This window comes from Bufo gargarizans, chromosome 6 (genome assembly GCF_014858855.1).
Source record: "Bufo gargarizans isolate SCDJY-AF-19 chromosome 6, ASM1485885v1, whole genome shotgun sequence".
Lineage (NCBI taxonomy): Eukaryota > Metazoa > Chordata > Amphibia > Anura > Bufonidae > Bufo > Bufo gargarizans.
Window position 1 is genome coordinate 69,614,848 of NC_058085.1, and position 18,385 is coordinate 69,633,232.

Below are 18,385 nucleotides of genomic sequence, written 5' to 3' on the forward strand. Positions count from 1 at the left end.
ACATCTACAAATGTAGAAATGGTTTAGTTGTCTTTTAATATATGATTTGTTGAATCATGTATTCATGTGTTCTCTGATAGTGACCCTTTTTGGAAAATTAGCAAAACTGCCCACTGGTGTCCTGATGGTCATAAAAGTGGCATGGAGCTACCTCCTCCGCTACATGCCCCCCAAGGCCCCTTGCATATGAGCGACTATTCCGCGCGGGTGCAATGCGTGATGCGAACGCATCGCGCCCGCATGGAATCCCGACCCGTTCATTTCAATGGGGCTGTGTACGTGTGCGTTGGTCTTCACACATCACTTGTGCGTTGCGTGAAAATCGCAGCATGTTCTATATCCGGAGATTTTCACGCAACGCTGGCCTCATAGAAGTAAATGGGGCTGCGTGAAAATCGCAGCATGTTCTACTGTATATTCAGCGATTTTTAACACAACGCTGGCCTCATAGAAGTGAATGGGGCTGCGTGAAAATCGCAGCATGTTCTATATTCAGCGATTTTTCACACAACGCTGGCCTCATAGAAGTGAATGGGGCAGCATGAAAATCGCAAGCATGCGCAAGCAAGTGCGGATGCGATGCGTTTTTTTACCGATGGTTTCTAAGAGATGTACACGTGTGCAAAACGCATTAAATCGCATTGCACCTGCGTGATAAAAATTGAACAACTGAACGCGATCGCAGGCAAAACCGAATGACTTTGCCTGCGAAATTGCAAATTTTTCACTGAACACATTCGCAACGCATCCGGACCAAATCTGGACACGCTCATCTGCAAGGGGCCTAACTATCGAAACTTAACATTTTTAATACAGCTAATAAAAAATATATGTATGTACACTGGCCACAGAATGACCTTCCTGGGCCACTGATTGGCTGAGCAGACATCTCCTGACATTTGGAGACCAGCGGAGACCCAGTAAGGATTGGAATGGCAGCAGCGATCATTTGGTTGGGGTGAGTATTGATTCTTTTATTTCTTTACACTATTCTGAAAACTTTACTTAAAATTTTGGCCAGCTGGACAACCTATTTAAGTAGCATTAAAATACTATTGTCTTGCTCATGAGCAGTGTGAAATTTAGGCTGGGGGAGGCCTCTTGGCAAAAATGATGGGGATCCCCTCTCCAGTAGCGATTTCATATCGCATAATTTGTCGATAACTCACACTATAACAAATCAAATTTGTTCAAAATCAGCCTTTTGGAATACTGAGGGGATACCCCTCTGCTTAAAAGACTGCCCCCTTCCACTTGATGAACAGGCCCAGAAATCTTGCTCGTCAATCTCACACTGGCTCCGTTGCTCCGAGTATTAGCGCAAACGCAAAGGAATTGCTGCTGCTATCTGAGTAGCGCAGATTCCGACTGTGCATGGACCACTGACGGCTCCACTTCTGGGTGTGCCCAGACTTAAGCGACACATGAGCCGTTGGTAGCAGAAGCAGATCTTCTACACTTTTGCCAATACTGGGAGCAACGGTGCCAGAGCCAGATTGACAGGGCCAGGAAAGATGTCTGTCCCTGTCATACAAAGGGGAGCAGTGGTGCCTTTTGAGTGGAGAGGCCAGGCCCCACGGTGCCCCAGAAAGCTGATTTTGAATTGTTAGAATTGATTTGCTCACCTCTACTATGGAACCTTCTTTTTGGGGGGATAAGGATCATTTTCCCATGCCCAGATTTTTTTTGAGGCCTAAGAGAATTGCACGGAAGATTGATTTCTGCAGTGGGGGGAGTTACGAAACGACTCCATTATACACATCTGCTTTCTGCTGTCACGTCAAACATTGAAGACAGAGTTCTGGTTCTTATCCTGATCCTACTGTAGAGATGAATTCCACTACAGATAGTATAATACTGTATGTGCCCATGGAAAAAACGCTCCAAAAATATCTTTGGGCCAAGATGTAGTTCTGAGAACAGTGAAGAATGATGGCTTGTGCGCCGAGGATATTTCACAGTTTAATCATGTTTAATGCTGAATATAAATCAACGTCTGGGGCAGCTGTTGGCATTTAATTAGCCCTATCCAAAGCAGCTGTCCCGCCCCCCGTTATATCACAACTTCACCACCTCATCCTTGCCATCCAAGCAGCTGCCGGGCTGCATCCTGAGCTTAAGGATCATCCCCCCCAAATCCTAAACAAACGTCTGCAGGATCAGCAGGCCCCCACGAGACGCCAGAGATTAGATCCTTCCTGTCCCACTGGCTCTTACTAATGGATAGATTGGGACAAGTCCTTCTGCTGTCAGTGAGCACCACGTTCATGGACAGCTGGCCAGGATCGGAGATCAGGACTTAACCACTTGAGCACTTGTGCATCACACAACATTTAAGATCCCATTAGCGTAAGTAGGAAATCATTTACAGAAAATACCAGAGAAAACAGAAGACTAAAGCTGCCCATACATAACATAACAGGCGGCCATAATGGCCGTTTTAGGCCATTTTGGTCCGCCATTGTTTAAAAGTTCATGGACAATGACAGATCAAAAATATAATCTGCATGGTCGGCTGAATCTACCTGTTATGCCTGATCTGCCGAATCTAGATATTCATTGGCTACTTTGCACAAGCCCATTGTTTAGTTTTTTTTACCTGGCTTCCTGATTGGCCGGTTTTGTCTGTCACATTGCTGGTGGGATCAACGATCCCATGAATGACTGGTCACATTCTAGCTGATGCTTCTCATATGTGTATGGCCTCATGCACACGACCGTTGTTGTGGTTCGCATCCGAGCCGCATTTTTTGCGGCTCGGGTGCGGACCCATTCACTTCAATGGGGCCGCAAAAGATGTGGACAGCACTCTGTGTGCTGTCCCCATCCGTTGCTCCGTTCCGTGGCCCCACAAAAAAAAATATAGCATGTCCTATTCTTGTCTGTTTTGCGGACAAGAATAGGCATTTCTACAATGGGCCGTCCGTTCCGATCCGCAAATTGCAGAAGGCGCACGAATCCACGGTTTGCGGACCGCAAAAAACTGAATGGTCGTGTGCATGTAGCCTATGGCCGACTTTGATGATGTTGACCAGTGAGTGAAATGTACCATTCTCCCTAGTTTTCTATGATTTTCAAACTTTGTTACAGATAATAACGTTACTTAAAGAGGACCTTTCACTAGTATACAAACTAAAAACTAACTATACCTGTGGGCAGAGCGGCGCCCAGGGGTCCCCCTGCACTTACTAGTAAGTCTGGGCGCCGCTCCGTTCGCCCGGTATAGGCTCCGGTGTCTCAGCTCCGTCTGTTGTATTGGACTGATTTTTTGTAGGAGGCGTGTCCCTTGCTGCAGCACTGGCCAATCACAGCGCACAGCTCATAGCCAGGCTATGAGCTGTGCGCTGCGATTGGCCAGCACTGCAGCAAGGGACACGCCTCCTACAAAAAAATCAGTCCAGTACAACAGACGGAGCTGAGACACCGGAGCCTATACCGGGCGAACGGAGCGGCGCCCAGGCATACTAGTAAGTGCAGGGGGACCCCTGGGCGCCGCTCTGCCCCCAGGTATAGTTAGTTTTTAGTTTGTATACTAGTGAAAGGTCCTCTTTAAAGGTATTGTGTTATCATGGACAAAGGTTATTTGCGCCACAATCTGCGACTTTTCCCTGCTCACGCCAGGTCTAAAAAAGTGGGCAGTAAAGGGGACGGGCTGATATGCCCATCTCACTCATCATTTTCTATGCCTGTTTTATGCCAATAAATTGGTCTAAGGGTCCATTCACACGTCCGCAAAATGGTTCCGCATCCGTTCCGCAATTTTGCAGAACGGGTGCAGACCCATTCATTTTCAATGGGGCCGGAATGTGCTGTCCGCATTCCATCCGTGCTTCTGTTTCCGCCCAAAAATAGAACATGTCCTATTCTTCTCCACACTTGTGGAGAAGATTAGTCATTTTCTATTATAGTGCTGGCGATGTGCGGTCTGCAAATTGCGGAATGCACATTGCCAGTGTCCGTGTTTTGCGGATCCGCAGAACACTTATGGACGTGTGAATGGACCCTAAATGTAAGACAGCTAGGAAACTTCTTCATAACTTCAGCGGATCCACTGCCAGATATAGGAGTTATTAAGACCGGCGTCTAAAACACCGGTCTTAACAAATAACCCCCATAGTTTTGGTAGCATTGGTTGAAGATCTTATGTGTAAGGGGGGGCCTCCTGACTCTCTACCAGTGGCATGTGCTGGGAAAAGAAGGATCTGGCGTGTTGGATTTCAGCATGTCTGACCCTCTTTCCATTGGAGATAGGCCACCAGAGTAAATTCAACATGCATGGTACATGGTATATGAAGCATGTTTGTGTAGGAATACAGTGAAATATGTCGGTTGAACAGAGAAATGTTATCCTTGGAGGTCCATCTTCACAGCCATTTTTACTTGCTCCTATCCATCTAAAAAAGTTAAAGGACATCTGTCCGCAGCTTTGTACCTATGACACTGGCCTGACCTGTTACATGTGCACTTGGCAGCTGAAGACATCTGTGTTGGTTCCATGTTCATATGTGCCCGCATTGCTGAGAAAAATGATGTTTTAATATATGCAAATGAGCCTCTATGAGCAATGGGGGTGTTGCCGTTACACCTAGAGGCTCTGCTCTCTGCAACTCCCACGCCCTCTTTACTTTGATTAACAGGGCCAGGTGTGATGATTACACCTCATGGTCCTGTCAATCAAAGTGGAGGGGATGCAGCAGGTCAGCCTGGTTCATAGGTAAAAATAAGCACCTTTTACAAATAGTCTTGATTATAATATCTGATCATTATGGAGAGCTGGTTATTTTCCTGGTTGGTCTGCTCCTGCAGTTATACCACCTTCTACCGGTGTCTCCTCCACGTCTTACTGATATACCAAATGTATGTTCGGAAAAGGAAGAGATAGATTGCAGTATGAAAATAAAAATGAATTGCCAAAATGTAACCGGGCGAGGGCAGGCTGGCTCGGTGAGGTACAGAAAAGCATCTAGCCACGTCTCCAATATTCCTACTGTTGATTTCAAAGTTATCAAAACAAGGACGGTAAAGCTGTCATTACCCGATAACGTTTCCACTCCACTAAAATCTGCTAAATCAGACAATAAAAAGTGGTGTGACAAGATGCGCTGAGGCCAGAGTTGGCCAGGAAAGGGTTTTCATTTGTAGAATAAAGCCAGTTTCCAATCTCCTCCCAGGACAACAGAATTCCCAGATCACTGGGTAAGTTTCATGACTCACTAGGTCAGACATCCCTGCGCACCCCCTCCCCCTTAGTCCCTTAGTCGTAGCTCATTTGGCAATCAAAGCCAATATTCTTCAACAAACTTTTTCCTAGCTGTGCATGCGTTTTACTGTTTAGTTGGAGTTCAGTAGAAAAAAAATAAGGGAAATTTACTGTGTCTGGACAATGAATTGGAAATCAAATTCTGCAACCCCCAAAATGATGATATTTCCTAACAAATCCTTGAATGGTAGTAAAGTATGAGCTTGTTTTGCATAGTTTTTTTATTTTTTTTATTGTACATGACTTTTAGGTATTTTGTAGCACAGACGACGGTCACCCAGCTCTTTGCTATTTCCGTAACTCCCATTGTAGTGAATGGGGGCTCTGCATAGAGCATAGCACAACAAGCTACGCGGCTTCTGTAACTTCCAGTTATGGAAGCAGTGTAGCGTCTTGTGTTGCTCTTTTCATATAGCTCCCATTCACTACAATGTGAGTTACGGAAATAGCGGAGAGCTGGGCCACCTGGCTTTTTCTGAAGCCCAGCCAACTGGGGTCAGTGCTTAGTCCCAACTTGCCATGGAAGTGGCGCGATGTAACAACCCCTTTAACATAAAGAGCTAAAAAAAGCCTACGTAACCCGACTCTGATGCCTGATTATGCCTGTAGGCAGTAATGAGCGCTATTCATCCACTAAACACTTGACACAAAACATTACCCTTAGGCCTCATGCACACAACCGTTGTGTGCACCCGTGGCCGTTGTTCCGTTTTCCGTGACTTTCTGCGGACCTATTGACTTTCAATGGGTCAGTTGAAAACTCGAAAAATGCACCGTTTGTCATCCCCCTCCGTGATCCATGTATCCTGTCCGTCAAAAAAATATGACCTGTCCTATTTTTTTGACGGACAACGGTTCACAGACCCATTCAAGTCAATGGGTCCGTGAAAGAACACGGATGCACACAAGATTGGCATCCGCGTCCGTGATCCGTGGCCGTAGGTTACTTTCATACAGACGGATCCGAAGATCCGTCTGCATAAAAGCTTTTTCAGAGTTGAGTTTTCACTTCGTGAAAACTCAGATCCGACAGTATATTCTAACACAGAGGCGTTTCCATGGTGATGGGGACGCTTCTAGTTAGAATATACTACGAACTGTGTACATGACTGCCCCTTGCTGCCTGGCAGCACCCAATCTCTTACAGGGGGCTGTGATCAGCACAATTAACCCCTCAGGTGCCGCACCTGAAGGGGTTAATTGTGCGTATCATAGCCCCCTGTAAGAGATCAGGGGCTGCCAGGCATCATACTTACCTGCTGCGCTGTCTGTGACCGGCCGGGAGCTCCTCCTACTGGTAAGTGACAGATCATTAAGCAATGCGCCGCACAGACCTGTCACTTACCAGTAGGAGGAGCTCCCGGCCGATCTCAGACAGCGCAGCAGGTAAGTATAATGCTTCTAATATTGCTAAGTAACCATGGCAACCAGGACTGCAGTAGCGTCCTGGTTGCCATGGTTACCAATCGGAGCCCCAGCGATTAAACTGGGACTCCGATCGGAACTCTCCGCTGCCACCAATGATCGAGGGGGGGGGGGAGAGGGGAGGCGCACACTGTGCCACCAATGATATTAATACAATAGAGGGAGGGAGGGGGAGCGGGGGGGCCGCACACTGGCCACCAATGATAATACAATAGAGGGAGGGCGAGGGGGGCCGCACACTGGCCACCAATGATATTCAAACTGGGGAGGGAGGGGGGTCTGCAGGGGGCAGTCATGTACACAGTTCGTAGTATATTCTAACTTGAAGCGTCCTCATCACCATGGGAACGCCTCTGTGTTAGAATATACTGTCGGATATGAGTTTTCACGATGTAACTCAAATCCGATGGTATATTCTAACATAGAGGCGTTCCCATGGTGACGGGGACGCTTCAAGTTAAAATATACCATCGGATTGGAGAAAACTCTGATCCGATGGTATAATAGGGACTCCTGACTTTACACTGAAAGTCAATGGGGGACGGATCCGTTTGCAATTGCACCATATTGTGTCAACGTCAAACGGATCCATCCCCATTGACTTGCATTGTAAGTCAGGACGGATAAGTTTGGCTCTGCACGGCCAGACGGACACCAAAACTACTTTTTTTTCATGTCCGTGGATCCTCCAAAAATCAAGAAAGACCCACGGACGAAAAAAAGGTCACGGATCACAGACCTACGGACCCAGTTTTTGCGGACCGCAAAAAAAAACGGTCGTGTGCATGAGGCCTTATTATGGGATATTCTGGTTTCTCATTGTCGAATGAAAATCTATGCAATTTTCTATGCAATTTTCTAACATACCTTGTGTAGAAGTCCTTTATGGTTTTTAAGATCTACGCTTGCTGTCTTTCAATGGAAACCTTCAATTGAATGGGAGCTGAAAATGGTCTTCTGCCTCCAACTTCATCTACTGTTTAGTGTCTGACGCTGGCGCCTGCCGATAACAGTTGACCGGTGAGAGTGCCGAGTGTCAGAAAATAGCTGAGCGCGCAATTTTTTAAAGTCCCATAGCCAGGGACGGATTGGGAACTTAAAGTGGCCCTGCAAAAAAAACTAAAAGTGGCCCCATGTCGTAGGCAGATCTGGATTGACAGAAGACAGGGCAACAAAAGTTGGCAGGGCTAGCAGTACCTTAGTGCAGCACAAGATACCGCCCCATCATAACCAAATACCACAGTGCAGGATAAAGTATTGCCACCGGCATCACAGTACACAGCTGTATTACTGTCCTGTGGATGGAGATGTAGTTGAATTCAGGAGGGCAATTGTGGATGCCGGCGAGGGGCAAAGGAACCATCAACATTAAAGGGGTTGTCCGGGTTCATAGCTGAACCCGGACATACCCTTATTTTCACCCCGGCAGTCCCCCTGAGCCTCGCATCGGAGCATCTCATGCTCCGATGCGCTCCCATGCCCTGCGCTAGATCGCGCAGGGCACGGGCTCTTGTGTTTTCAATAACACACTGCCGGGCGGTAACTTCCGCCCGGCAGTGTGTTCGGTGACGTCACCGGCTCTGAGGGGCGGGCTTTAGCTCTGCCCTAGCCGTTTTACTGGTTGTCAGCCCCATAGAGAGCCCCGGTACGTCACCGGAACTCAGAAAAATGCCTTTGCCCTGTACAATTTAGCGCAGGGCAAAGGAGAGCATCGGAGCATGAACTGCTCCGATGCTCATGTCAGGGGGGCTGCCTGGGTGAAAATGGAGGTATGTCCAGGTTCAGCTCTGAACCTGGACAACCCCTTTAATCAGCATTAATTAATGCTGAGAAAGCATTAGATCATTATGTACCCAGCCGGGGGCCATGAGGAGAGCTTTGGTGGCCTCCTGGGAATTGGTCCATCGGGAAACTTCCCTGTAGGGTCTATGGCCAGTTCACCCCTGTCCATAGCAGTAAATGAAGAAGATGCTGTACATGTGCGGTCTGCTCTCCATTCACTCCAGGGCCTCGTTCTTGAGATAGGAACAGGCCCCAGAGCCACCACTATTTGACATTTGTGTCATATCCTAGCGATATGCCATAAATGTCCCAGATGGGACAACGCCTTTAGAAAAATTTCAGATTGTTATCCCATAGGATAATCTATAAACTTTTGACTAGAGGGCATTTTGCCCCAAAAAACAGAGAATAGAAGCAACAGCAGGCTGCAACCCGTCTCTGCATGCAATGTCTCATATGTGCGGTTGTACATGATGTACACTGTAGGCTCCTTGGCACATTTGTTTTTTGTGAGGGGGGTTCCCCAGATTAGACCTTTAGTGATGAAACATTGACGTCCTGTACGAAGTATAACCCCTCATACGGCATGGGTAATATATTGATTGTGCTACCACCTCGAAAAATCTTAGTTTTGTCCCCTCCCTTATAAAAACACTGTCATTGTCCATTTTTAGTCCACACCTTTGAAACCTTCAGCTGTTTTATAAACTCTAGAAAACTCTAGAGGAAGAAGTACTTTAGTAACGTAAAAAAGTAAAAAAAAAATCACTTTCTGTCTATCAGTGACCCATTTCTTTGGGATCATGAGCTCTATATGTTACTGGAAACCAGTAAGAGTCATGTGACAAGTCATCGGAACAATGAGACCATTTTGGAAGCCTGGACACAGGGCATTCTTTAAAGGTTATTCATTAATCATATGATGCAATATGTGCAAAGAGCGACTAAAATGTAAAATATCCGTCTAGGACTTGAACCCACTTTGCTGTACTGAACAGAAATGAGATTTAAAAACTTTAGTTCGGCAGAAAATCAACTCGACATCGTTCATATCATATGGAAAAATGTAATTCATGCGCCACACGGGAGACTGGAGTCTAGCCTCGTCTCTCCGAAATCAATGCAAGCATTTAATAAAAAAGGGGAAAGGCCACAATGACATTATGATATCATCAATATTGTAGAGCAAGTACGGCTTCAACTGGCCATGGAGTCAAAGGATGGCAGATGGGAGGCTGTGGCATTAATCAGTCTGGCGCCACATGCACAAAAAAACCAAAAACAGCAAAAACCTGGTGTCAAATTTTACATAGAAAATAAATGCATCAAATGTTAGAGCTTTAGGAGGGTCACGTTAATTTTTACATCTATCACCATAATGCAAACAGTACAAAAGATTTTTTTTCTTTCTTTTTTTGCTATAATATATCCGGTAGTACTATCATGCTGCTGCATTACCCTAAACCTTGGGGAGACAACCTTTGTGGCTCCAAGTGCACATTGCCAGATTATGATACTCTAATGCTAGCCATATACTGGGGCCCCAAACAAAGTTTTATCTAGGGGTCCTAATCAAAAACATTTTTTCTACAGCATTATATCCTATTAATAATGCATGATATCATGCTAATAAAACCAGGTCTGTGAAGTAATAGCATAATATACTATACATCCCTATTAAACTGTTTGCATAGCTGTGGTTCAAGTGATTAAAAAACACTTTTTCTTTTGTTGATCCAAGGTGCAGTTCCCAAGCTAAAATGCTTTTTCTTAACATGCCTTTAGTGCAATGAGGGAGTCGCTGTTGCTCATGTTACACCCAAGCTCTTTTCCTTTCTGTGGCCATCCCTTTCCTGGCTTCTTGGATTGACAAGACCAAGCAGGGGCAAAACAGCGAGTGAAGGGCTGGCTGCAGAAAGGAACAGAGATTGTGTGCAACAAGAGCAATATTAACGCCCTCATTGCACTAAACTCCTAATCTGCATATTGGAATGGAGTAGAGATTAGCCAAGTATTTAAAAACTCCATTTAGCTGCTTTTCCAAATTTTACAAAAAAATTAGCTTCTTGACAAATTACTTTGTCACAAAGCGCATTTCTTTGTAAGTAGTGGGTGCAATGGTAGGGAGCGGCGATTGCGCCGCCCTCCGTCATTGTACCCCTGAGATACCGAGTTCATAATAGCTGAAATAGCGTAAAAAACAAAACAAAAAACATACTTAACTCATCTATTTGCTCGCGATGGGCCATCAATATTTGGTGCAAAATCTTGCACGGCCGGCATGGTGACGTTATACGTCACCGCACACGGGATTTTGGTGTTTATCAAGCAAGATTGTGGTGCCTGTCCCGACCACATGGATGAAGTAAGTATGATTTTTTTTAGATTTGTTACGCTATTTCAGGTAAAATCGATTCGCTAACATGAAGCACGAGGAAATTCGGCTTTGTGGCGAATCAAATTTATCATGCAATTTGTATTGAAGTCACTTTGATTCACTCAACACTAGAATAGAGCCTTGGATGGGCGTTTTACTCAGGTAAACCACAGCTATGTGTCTATGCAAACAGTTGTATAGGGAGGTCACTGGTGTCTTAGTAATGTATCATGTTATTAACCCACAGACACACTTTTATCAGCATTATTTCATGCATTTTCAGTTAAATATTTTGTTAGAGAGGCCATGTGACATCATAGCTCTAGCCTTTAGTAGATGACATCCCTATTGTGTTGCATTATTCACATTCGGAGTCCACATTGTGCTTCTTTCTGCTGTGTAGTCTTTTCCTACAGACACAGTCACAGCGCATGACCCTCTGCACCCAACTGCTGCCAGACCCTTCTCCTTCTGCACCCAACTGTATTTTAATTGGTGTGCCGCGACAGTTCAACGCTCTCAGACACTCCCAGACTTCTGCGCCTGGGCTGTATACATAACTTCTCTCTATCAGTGACGAAGTGACGTCATGTACGTCACCAGCAGAGCCTCCCTCAGGCTGACAGTTAAAGAGACCAGAATTTTTGTTCCCAGAGGCAGTTCCCTGCATGTTCACCTCGGAGGCCCACTGAAAAGTGGGGGCACCACACAATTGCCTGGTTTGCATGGTGGTAAATACCGCCACTGGCCAGAAACATGGCATAAATGTAGTCTAATTCCCCAAAGAGGTATTTCTCCCAATTCCACCATAAACGAGCATGCATGCTCATTTCAATGGGAAGAAAGGGAATAAGCCAGATCTCTATCTTTTGTGGATGGCCAAAAGTAAGAAATTCTGAACCATCACATTCTGGAACAAATGCAACCTCTGGAGTTGCGCAAGGCTGTAGTACAGGGCTAGGCAACCTCCCACACTACAGCTGTTGGGAAACTACTACTTCCAGAATGCACACTTGCTCTGCTCTTCCTAGAGCTCCTAAAGAAGTGAATGGAGTCTGTTGGGAACTGTAGTTTCACAACAGCTGGAGTGCCAAAGGTTCCTGGCCTCTGGTCTAGTCGGTTAGAGGACCTACTTCCTTCTTGATTCCATGTAAGGAATAGAGCTAATGTATTTCATAGCTTGCAGTTACTTCTGGATTATTACAGAGGCATAACTTTATGCTAAGTTAATCAAGAACAAGGGATCTTATACTGTTCTTGCATGTCCATCCCTGAGCCAGAAAATGCGTTATATCCACCGATGAGGTGCAATGTAGCTGCAACACAATGAGCCTTGCTTTGATGTCCTAAGGTATCGTAGAAAGGTCAAGTAAAATGATGGAACCTCTATGGTAGAATCACATGCTGCCTATACTACGCCAACAAAAGTGCCGATGGGTCTAAAGTCAAATGATATCAATCAGCTTTTGAATAAATGCTACAGGACGCTCCTTCCAGTAGTCCTCTAATGATCCTGCTTTACCTTCAGATACTTCTTGTATCACACCTGTATTGCCTCTTCTCATACACATTACACCTATGTTATTCTTAAAACATCTTGCACCATAAATTGCAACAAAAATAAAGATGGAAGATCTAAATCAATAACCTTGGGTTAAAGGAGAGATCACTTACCCTCAGGGGTTCTTTGCTGAACCTCTACCTGGACAGGTTGTGGTTTTGGTTCTTGATGGTGAAGCACAGTGGATGTTGGAATGGAGTTTTCAATCTGCTTGACTGGAGGGACTTCTGGAGATTTAGGCACCTGGATCTCAATTCGTTTAGCATTGGATTCTTCTACTTTTCTTTGGTTCAATTCAGGTATTTTCGAATTTGGGGACTCTCCACGGAGCTCATGAGGCTTTCCCAGAGAGATCTCTGCTCTTCTTGGTATGGGTTCTGGTGGTTTATGTCCAGACAGTTCAGCCCTCTTCAAACCAAACCTTGACATGGCTGGGGCAGAATTTTCCACCTGCTTTGATGAGATGTCAATGGAAATCTCCGTTCGCCTTGACATAGGTTCTGGGTGCCGGGATCCAGACAACTCAATACGTCTTAGTGACGATTTAGGGGACCTCTGACCACCAATTTCTGCATGTCTCAAGTGTGGCTCATTCCTAGCGCTTTGGTCCTGGAATTTCTGTGCGGCTGCACCTCTTAGCAGTGGGTTTGGGGTTCTACGTGGTTGGACAGAGGGGTTCGGAGATTGGTCGACCTCCTCAACCTCAAAAGACCTCTTCAGTGCTAAGAATAATAGAAAAATCAATGTTCAATTTATATGAAATTTCTGTTAATAAATAACATCTGGTAATATACAAACATAGAGACTGACTCATAATTAGGAACAGAAGAATCATGCTGCAGGATACATCAGCAAGATTCGCGCCAACTTCACCATTAGCCCAGCTTTTAGATTAATAACTCATCTCTATCCATTTATACAAAGCACACTCCACATTGGCTCATATACTTCCAAAAGTCACTTGTTTTGTGGAATAATCCCTTCCAGCTGGGTTAGTGGTCTACAAACAAGGAGGTATATTTATCAAAACTGGTGTAAAGGAAAACTGGCTTAGTTGACCATAGCAACTTGATTCTACCTTTAATTTTTCCAAATGAGCTCTGAAAAATGAAAGGTGGATTCTGATTGGTTGCTATGGGCATTTTTCCTTTACACCAGTTTTGATGACTCTACCCCAGGATCTAGCATGAAATTCAGCTTGTAAATACCCAACACAGATAGACAGTCTACATAGAGCATTATTTCTTCCAAGCTGTATTTATAAAGAAGTTTTTAAAACTTTTTTATCAAACTCTCATGCTTAAAATGAGCTTACTATTGCAGTGTCCTACTGCAATGCAGCAATACACTGCAAAAGGGTTCAAAAATGCACTTTTTATGTGGTTAAGGTATTCCCATAGTTTATATGCATGTGGTGTTAATAGACTCAACATTACTAACATTACTAAATATGCACTTTGGATTACTTCTTATTCTACACCCATACATACACATACTGTAGACCCTCAAGTATGTGCAGGTCTAACTCTGGCGGACCTTCGTGTATTTCTTCGATGGTCAATCATTTACCACCACTACAGGGGCAATGTATGGCTGTCTACAACTTATCTGGTTGATTGCTGGGGTTTCAGAATCCAGGCCCTTGATGATTAGGCACCCACTTCACACTAAAAAGGTGCTGTCCCAGTTAGACAACCCCGGTGATGTATATGCCTAGAAGAAAAACTGTATTGCTGGATAGACCTGTAAGGCTATGTCATGGTTTACCTCAAGAATTATCACCTCTTTAACAGAAAATGTCTCTCCACCAGAACTATAAGAAACAGCAGGGTACTCACCTTGTGTTAACTAGTCATACATACTGTAAGCAAGTCCATTTCTGTTAATTACCAAGGGATTATGGATCAGAGGAAATGTGACTTAACTACTTTTCTACTGGTTGGCCTGAAGTTCGCAGTCTCCACCAAGCAGTAGAAGAATTAGCATTTTCATTTTGCTTCTCTTCTGCTGACAAAGACTAACCACATCCTACGCCCAGATGTAACACTCTGATCTATACTCCTATTCATTCACCAAAGCGGTCAGGAAACAGTTAAAGAAAAATCCTACATCAGCAAATCTATATCCAGGACAAAAAAAAAGGGACACAAGGCCAAATGCAATAAAAAAATCTGTTAAGTTAAGGACGGAGCAAATTTTGGGGGCAGCATGGTGAGTTGTTGGAAAACGTGTTATGAAACGTGGAGAACACATCTTTGGGTCACATTGCCAGGTCAGTCATGAAGTAAATGAGATCCATATGCTGAACACATAGGTATACCTATTGATCAATGTAATTGCAAATTGATTCATGTTGTTAATTGCCGGAACAGAGAGGTAATATGAACGTGTCTTCAAGGCACATCCAACAACTGGTGCTTGGGTCTAGATTAAAATATATTTTGGGAATGTGGAACAGAGCTGCAATGATGGAAAATAGGTCCTGTTCATAGGGCTTCCAACATTTTAAGCAAGTATGTATGGATAAAAATATCAAACTATTGCAACCTTGGCTTTTAAATCCCCCACTACTAGTGTGTCTGTGTTTTTAAAGGGCATCTGTCAGCAGATTTGTACCTATAAAACTGGCTGACCTGTTGCATGTGTGCTTGACAGCTGAAGGCATCTGTGTTGTTCCCATGTTCATGTGTGCCTGCATTGCTGAGAAAAGGAGGTTTCAAGATATACAAATGAGGATCTAGGAGCAACAGAGGCGTTGCTGTTACACCTAAAGGCTCTGCTCTCTCTGCAACTGCTACGCCCTCTGCACTTTGAATAAAAGCACCAGACGTGATGACGTTTTCACTGGCTGGCCCTGTCAATTTAAGTGGAAAGGATGTAGCAGTTGCAGAGAGATCAGATCCTCTAGGTGCAACCCTTATTGCACCTGAGCCCTGTATTGAACCCAATTAAATGTCTCTGGAGGGACCTGAAAATGGCTGTTCACTGAAAGTCCTCATACAACCTGACAGATCTTGAGAGGATCTGCAAAGAAAAATGGTAGAAAATCCCCAAATCAGGTTATGCAAATCTGGTGTGGCATAATACCCAAGAAGACTGGAGGCTGTAATTTCTGCCAAAGGTGCTTCAACTGAATCCTGAGTAAAGGGTCTGAAGACTTATGTCAATGCAAGATTTTATTTAGTTTTTCCATTTCAATAAATTAGCACAGATTTTATTTGGGGCATTGAGTGCAGAATAACGGGGAAAACTATTTTAGCACAAGGCTGCAGCATAACAAAATGTGAAAAAAGTGAAAGGGTCTGAAGACTTTCTGAATGCATTGTATATGGCACTTTAGCAGACAACATTTCTTGAAGGCCTATCTCCCATTTCTTTCCTCTATGTCCTTATAGTTATGGTGGTGTCACGGCTGTGTCTCGGTCTTTGTGTTGTTTGCCGTGACACGTTTGCTGTGCATGCTGGCTGCCTGGGGCAACGTGTAGTTTAGGCAGCATGTGTGTACACTTCTCCTTTAAGGTTTGTTTCCCTTCCCTGTCTGGTGTTTGTGGGGTTAACTGCCTGTCTGTTTGTGGTCACAAGGTGCTTATATTGCCTGTGGCTGGTAGCTTGGAGTTTAGTTGTCCTCCAGCCTCTGTTGGTGCTGGAGCTATGCTCCTGTCCTGGGTATTCCATCTGCCCAGTTATTGAGGGCCAACTAGTGAGACATCCTGTTGTTACAATGTCTTCCTACCTTACCCGTTTCTATGTATGGTGTGGTTTATGTTCAGTGTTTGTGTTGTATGTCTAGTTGTTGTTCCATGTCTAGTCTGTTTTGGTGTGTACGATCCTGCATGGGTGCTAAACACTCCACTATCTGTTTCTGCCTTCAGTGAGAGGGATCCAGGGTTCCCCGGAGGGGGAACAACAAGTCAGTGAGCAGCTCTGCCTGGGGCTGCCATGCACCCTGTCTGCATGGGGGTCCAGGCAGTTACTGATGTGTTGGTTTTCCTTCCTGTTGCTGCGGAAGGCAAGTGCTAGTTGTTCTGGGTTCTTACCTGCCAATCCAGTTGCTTTTCACTGTCTTACCCTTTCCTTACATCTAGGGCAGTGGAAGGACAGGTCGTCTCTACTTCCTAACATTATTTCTAGGGATTATCAGGGCAATTCAGGGTCAGAGGTTCAGGTGTATGAACCTTCCTACCATCTAGGTACGCTCATATGGATAGGAGTCAGGGCTAGGATGAGGGTGGCATTAGGAGGTGCTCTGCTCCCTTTCCCTGGAGTTCAGGCCTAGTTTGTGTTCCTGCTTCCCATCAGTGTTCAGTGGGGAATTTCCCCCCCCTCCCTATCGTGACAGGTGGCCCATATAGTAAGAGCCGAACCTTTTATATGTAGATTCTGTAGATAAATCATTATAATGAGGAACATAAATAGAAAGACCTGATAAATAACACATTTTTAATGATCTCCCCATCAGATCTTCCTATCTGGACATCTTTAATCAATTTATACTTCAGAGACTGTACTGTGATTGATATGTCAGCCAACTGAAATACTCATGCTGCACTGAAAATCTAAATGTACCATTTGCGAGCAAGCAAGCATCAAAACTGCAGAAGAATGAACAGTGCATGCCCTATTAGAAGTACATGATTTGGAAACTATGTAGAAAATCCATAATAATCTTATAACGATGTCTCATGGTCTACAAGAGGCAATCAATTTTTTAACCGCTCCTCAGCTGCAGGCGCCTGACATTGCACAATGGTTCCTGTTCTTTCAGAAACATCTTCTTGAGAACACTACTTGTTCTGCCCAGTTTTTTGGCTTACAGTTTGACATACCAAATGCCAGAGAAGAGCCATAATAACACAGAATAGGGTCAGTAGTAGATGCTGGCTCAGATGGGTTATCAAAATATCTATTGTACTTTTGGGCTTGATGAACATTTGCATAAGAGGTATAAGATATTGCAGATCTTGTTAAAGGTTTTTTTTCCCAGGAGAATAGGTAATCTTTTTCAGATTGGTGGGGGTCTGACACCTGCCACCCCACCGATCAACTGTTTCTGGCAGCTGCCGGCGCCCGAACCTGTACAGCCAACTGAGCCAGAAGCACAAGGTTCTTTCCAAGTGTACTTGTCCTGCTGCGGTACGCTTCTCATTCACATGAATGGAAGCTGAGCTGATAGGTGGGGGTGCTGAGTGTTGATTCCCCACCAGTCTGATTTGGACGATATATTAATGAAGGATAGATGATTAATACCTAAGTCTCAGAAAAAAAACTTTGATAAGCACAATACACAAATGAGATAAATCAAAAGGTAGGTAGTGATGACAATACACAGTAGACAAGGTTGGACTGGGGTTCCTGGGGCCTACTAGAGGAAATTATTCTTGGGGTCCAAACTCCATATTATCAATAAAGTCTAATAGATTTTGATTCAAACAAATAGACCATAGTGGAAAATTATGGTCTCTAAAGATAGCTACAACAGTTTTTTTTTTTTTTTATCTTTTGTACCTTTGGTGTCCACTATGGTATCAGAGCCTGGGCCAACCGGAGGATGGCATTGTGTGCTGGATTGGAACAGGACCAATCCTTTGTTCCCTTAGGAGATAAGCTTCTGCCACAGAGGTCCAGCATTAGTATATTCCCCTCTCCCCATGCAAAAGACATGGTGGTTTATGGTGTAGTCAGGAAATATAGCTGTCGGCTGTTTGAATCTATGAGTATACTATGTGCAGTATCCCAAGGGTCAAAAATACAGTTTCCTTCATATATCTCTGTTGAACACGTATGTACAGTACACATGGGTTGTAGCGACAACTGCAGGAATAAAACAAATGCTCAAATGAAATGTATTGGGATCTAAAAGTACAAATGTGTTCCTTGGCGTTTATTGATGGCTGGTCATGTGTTGTGAACCCAAAAAGTTTTTCCATTTTTTTTTTTTCATTACAAAACATTCAGGATTCTTTACATCCACGCCCTTATG

General features: G+C 44.4%; 1 protein-coding gene across 5 annotated transcripts in view; it reads right to left on the bottom strand.

The window, feature by feature from the left end:
* The window catches only part of SEPTIN9 (septin 9), a 225,516-nt gene that overhangs the window by 94,170 nt on the left and 112,961 nt on the right, over positions 1-18,385 (bottom strand). For 4 of the 5 annotated variants that reach the window (XM_044300148.1, XM_044300151.1, XM_044300149.1 and 1 more), the window contains one exon: positions 12,519-13,127. The exons of the other annotated variant lie outside the window; for it this stretch is intronic. In XM_044300148.1, the coding sequence (XP_044156083.1) occupies positions 12,519-13,127 (609 nt within the window). The remainder of the gene's footprint in view (positions 1-12,518; positions 13,128-18,385) is intronic. 5 annotated transcript variants of the gene reach the window in all.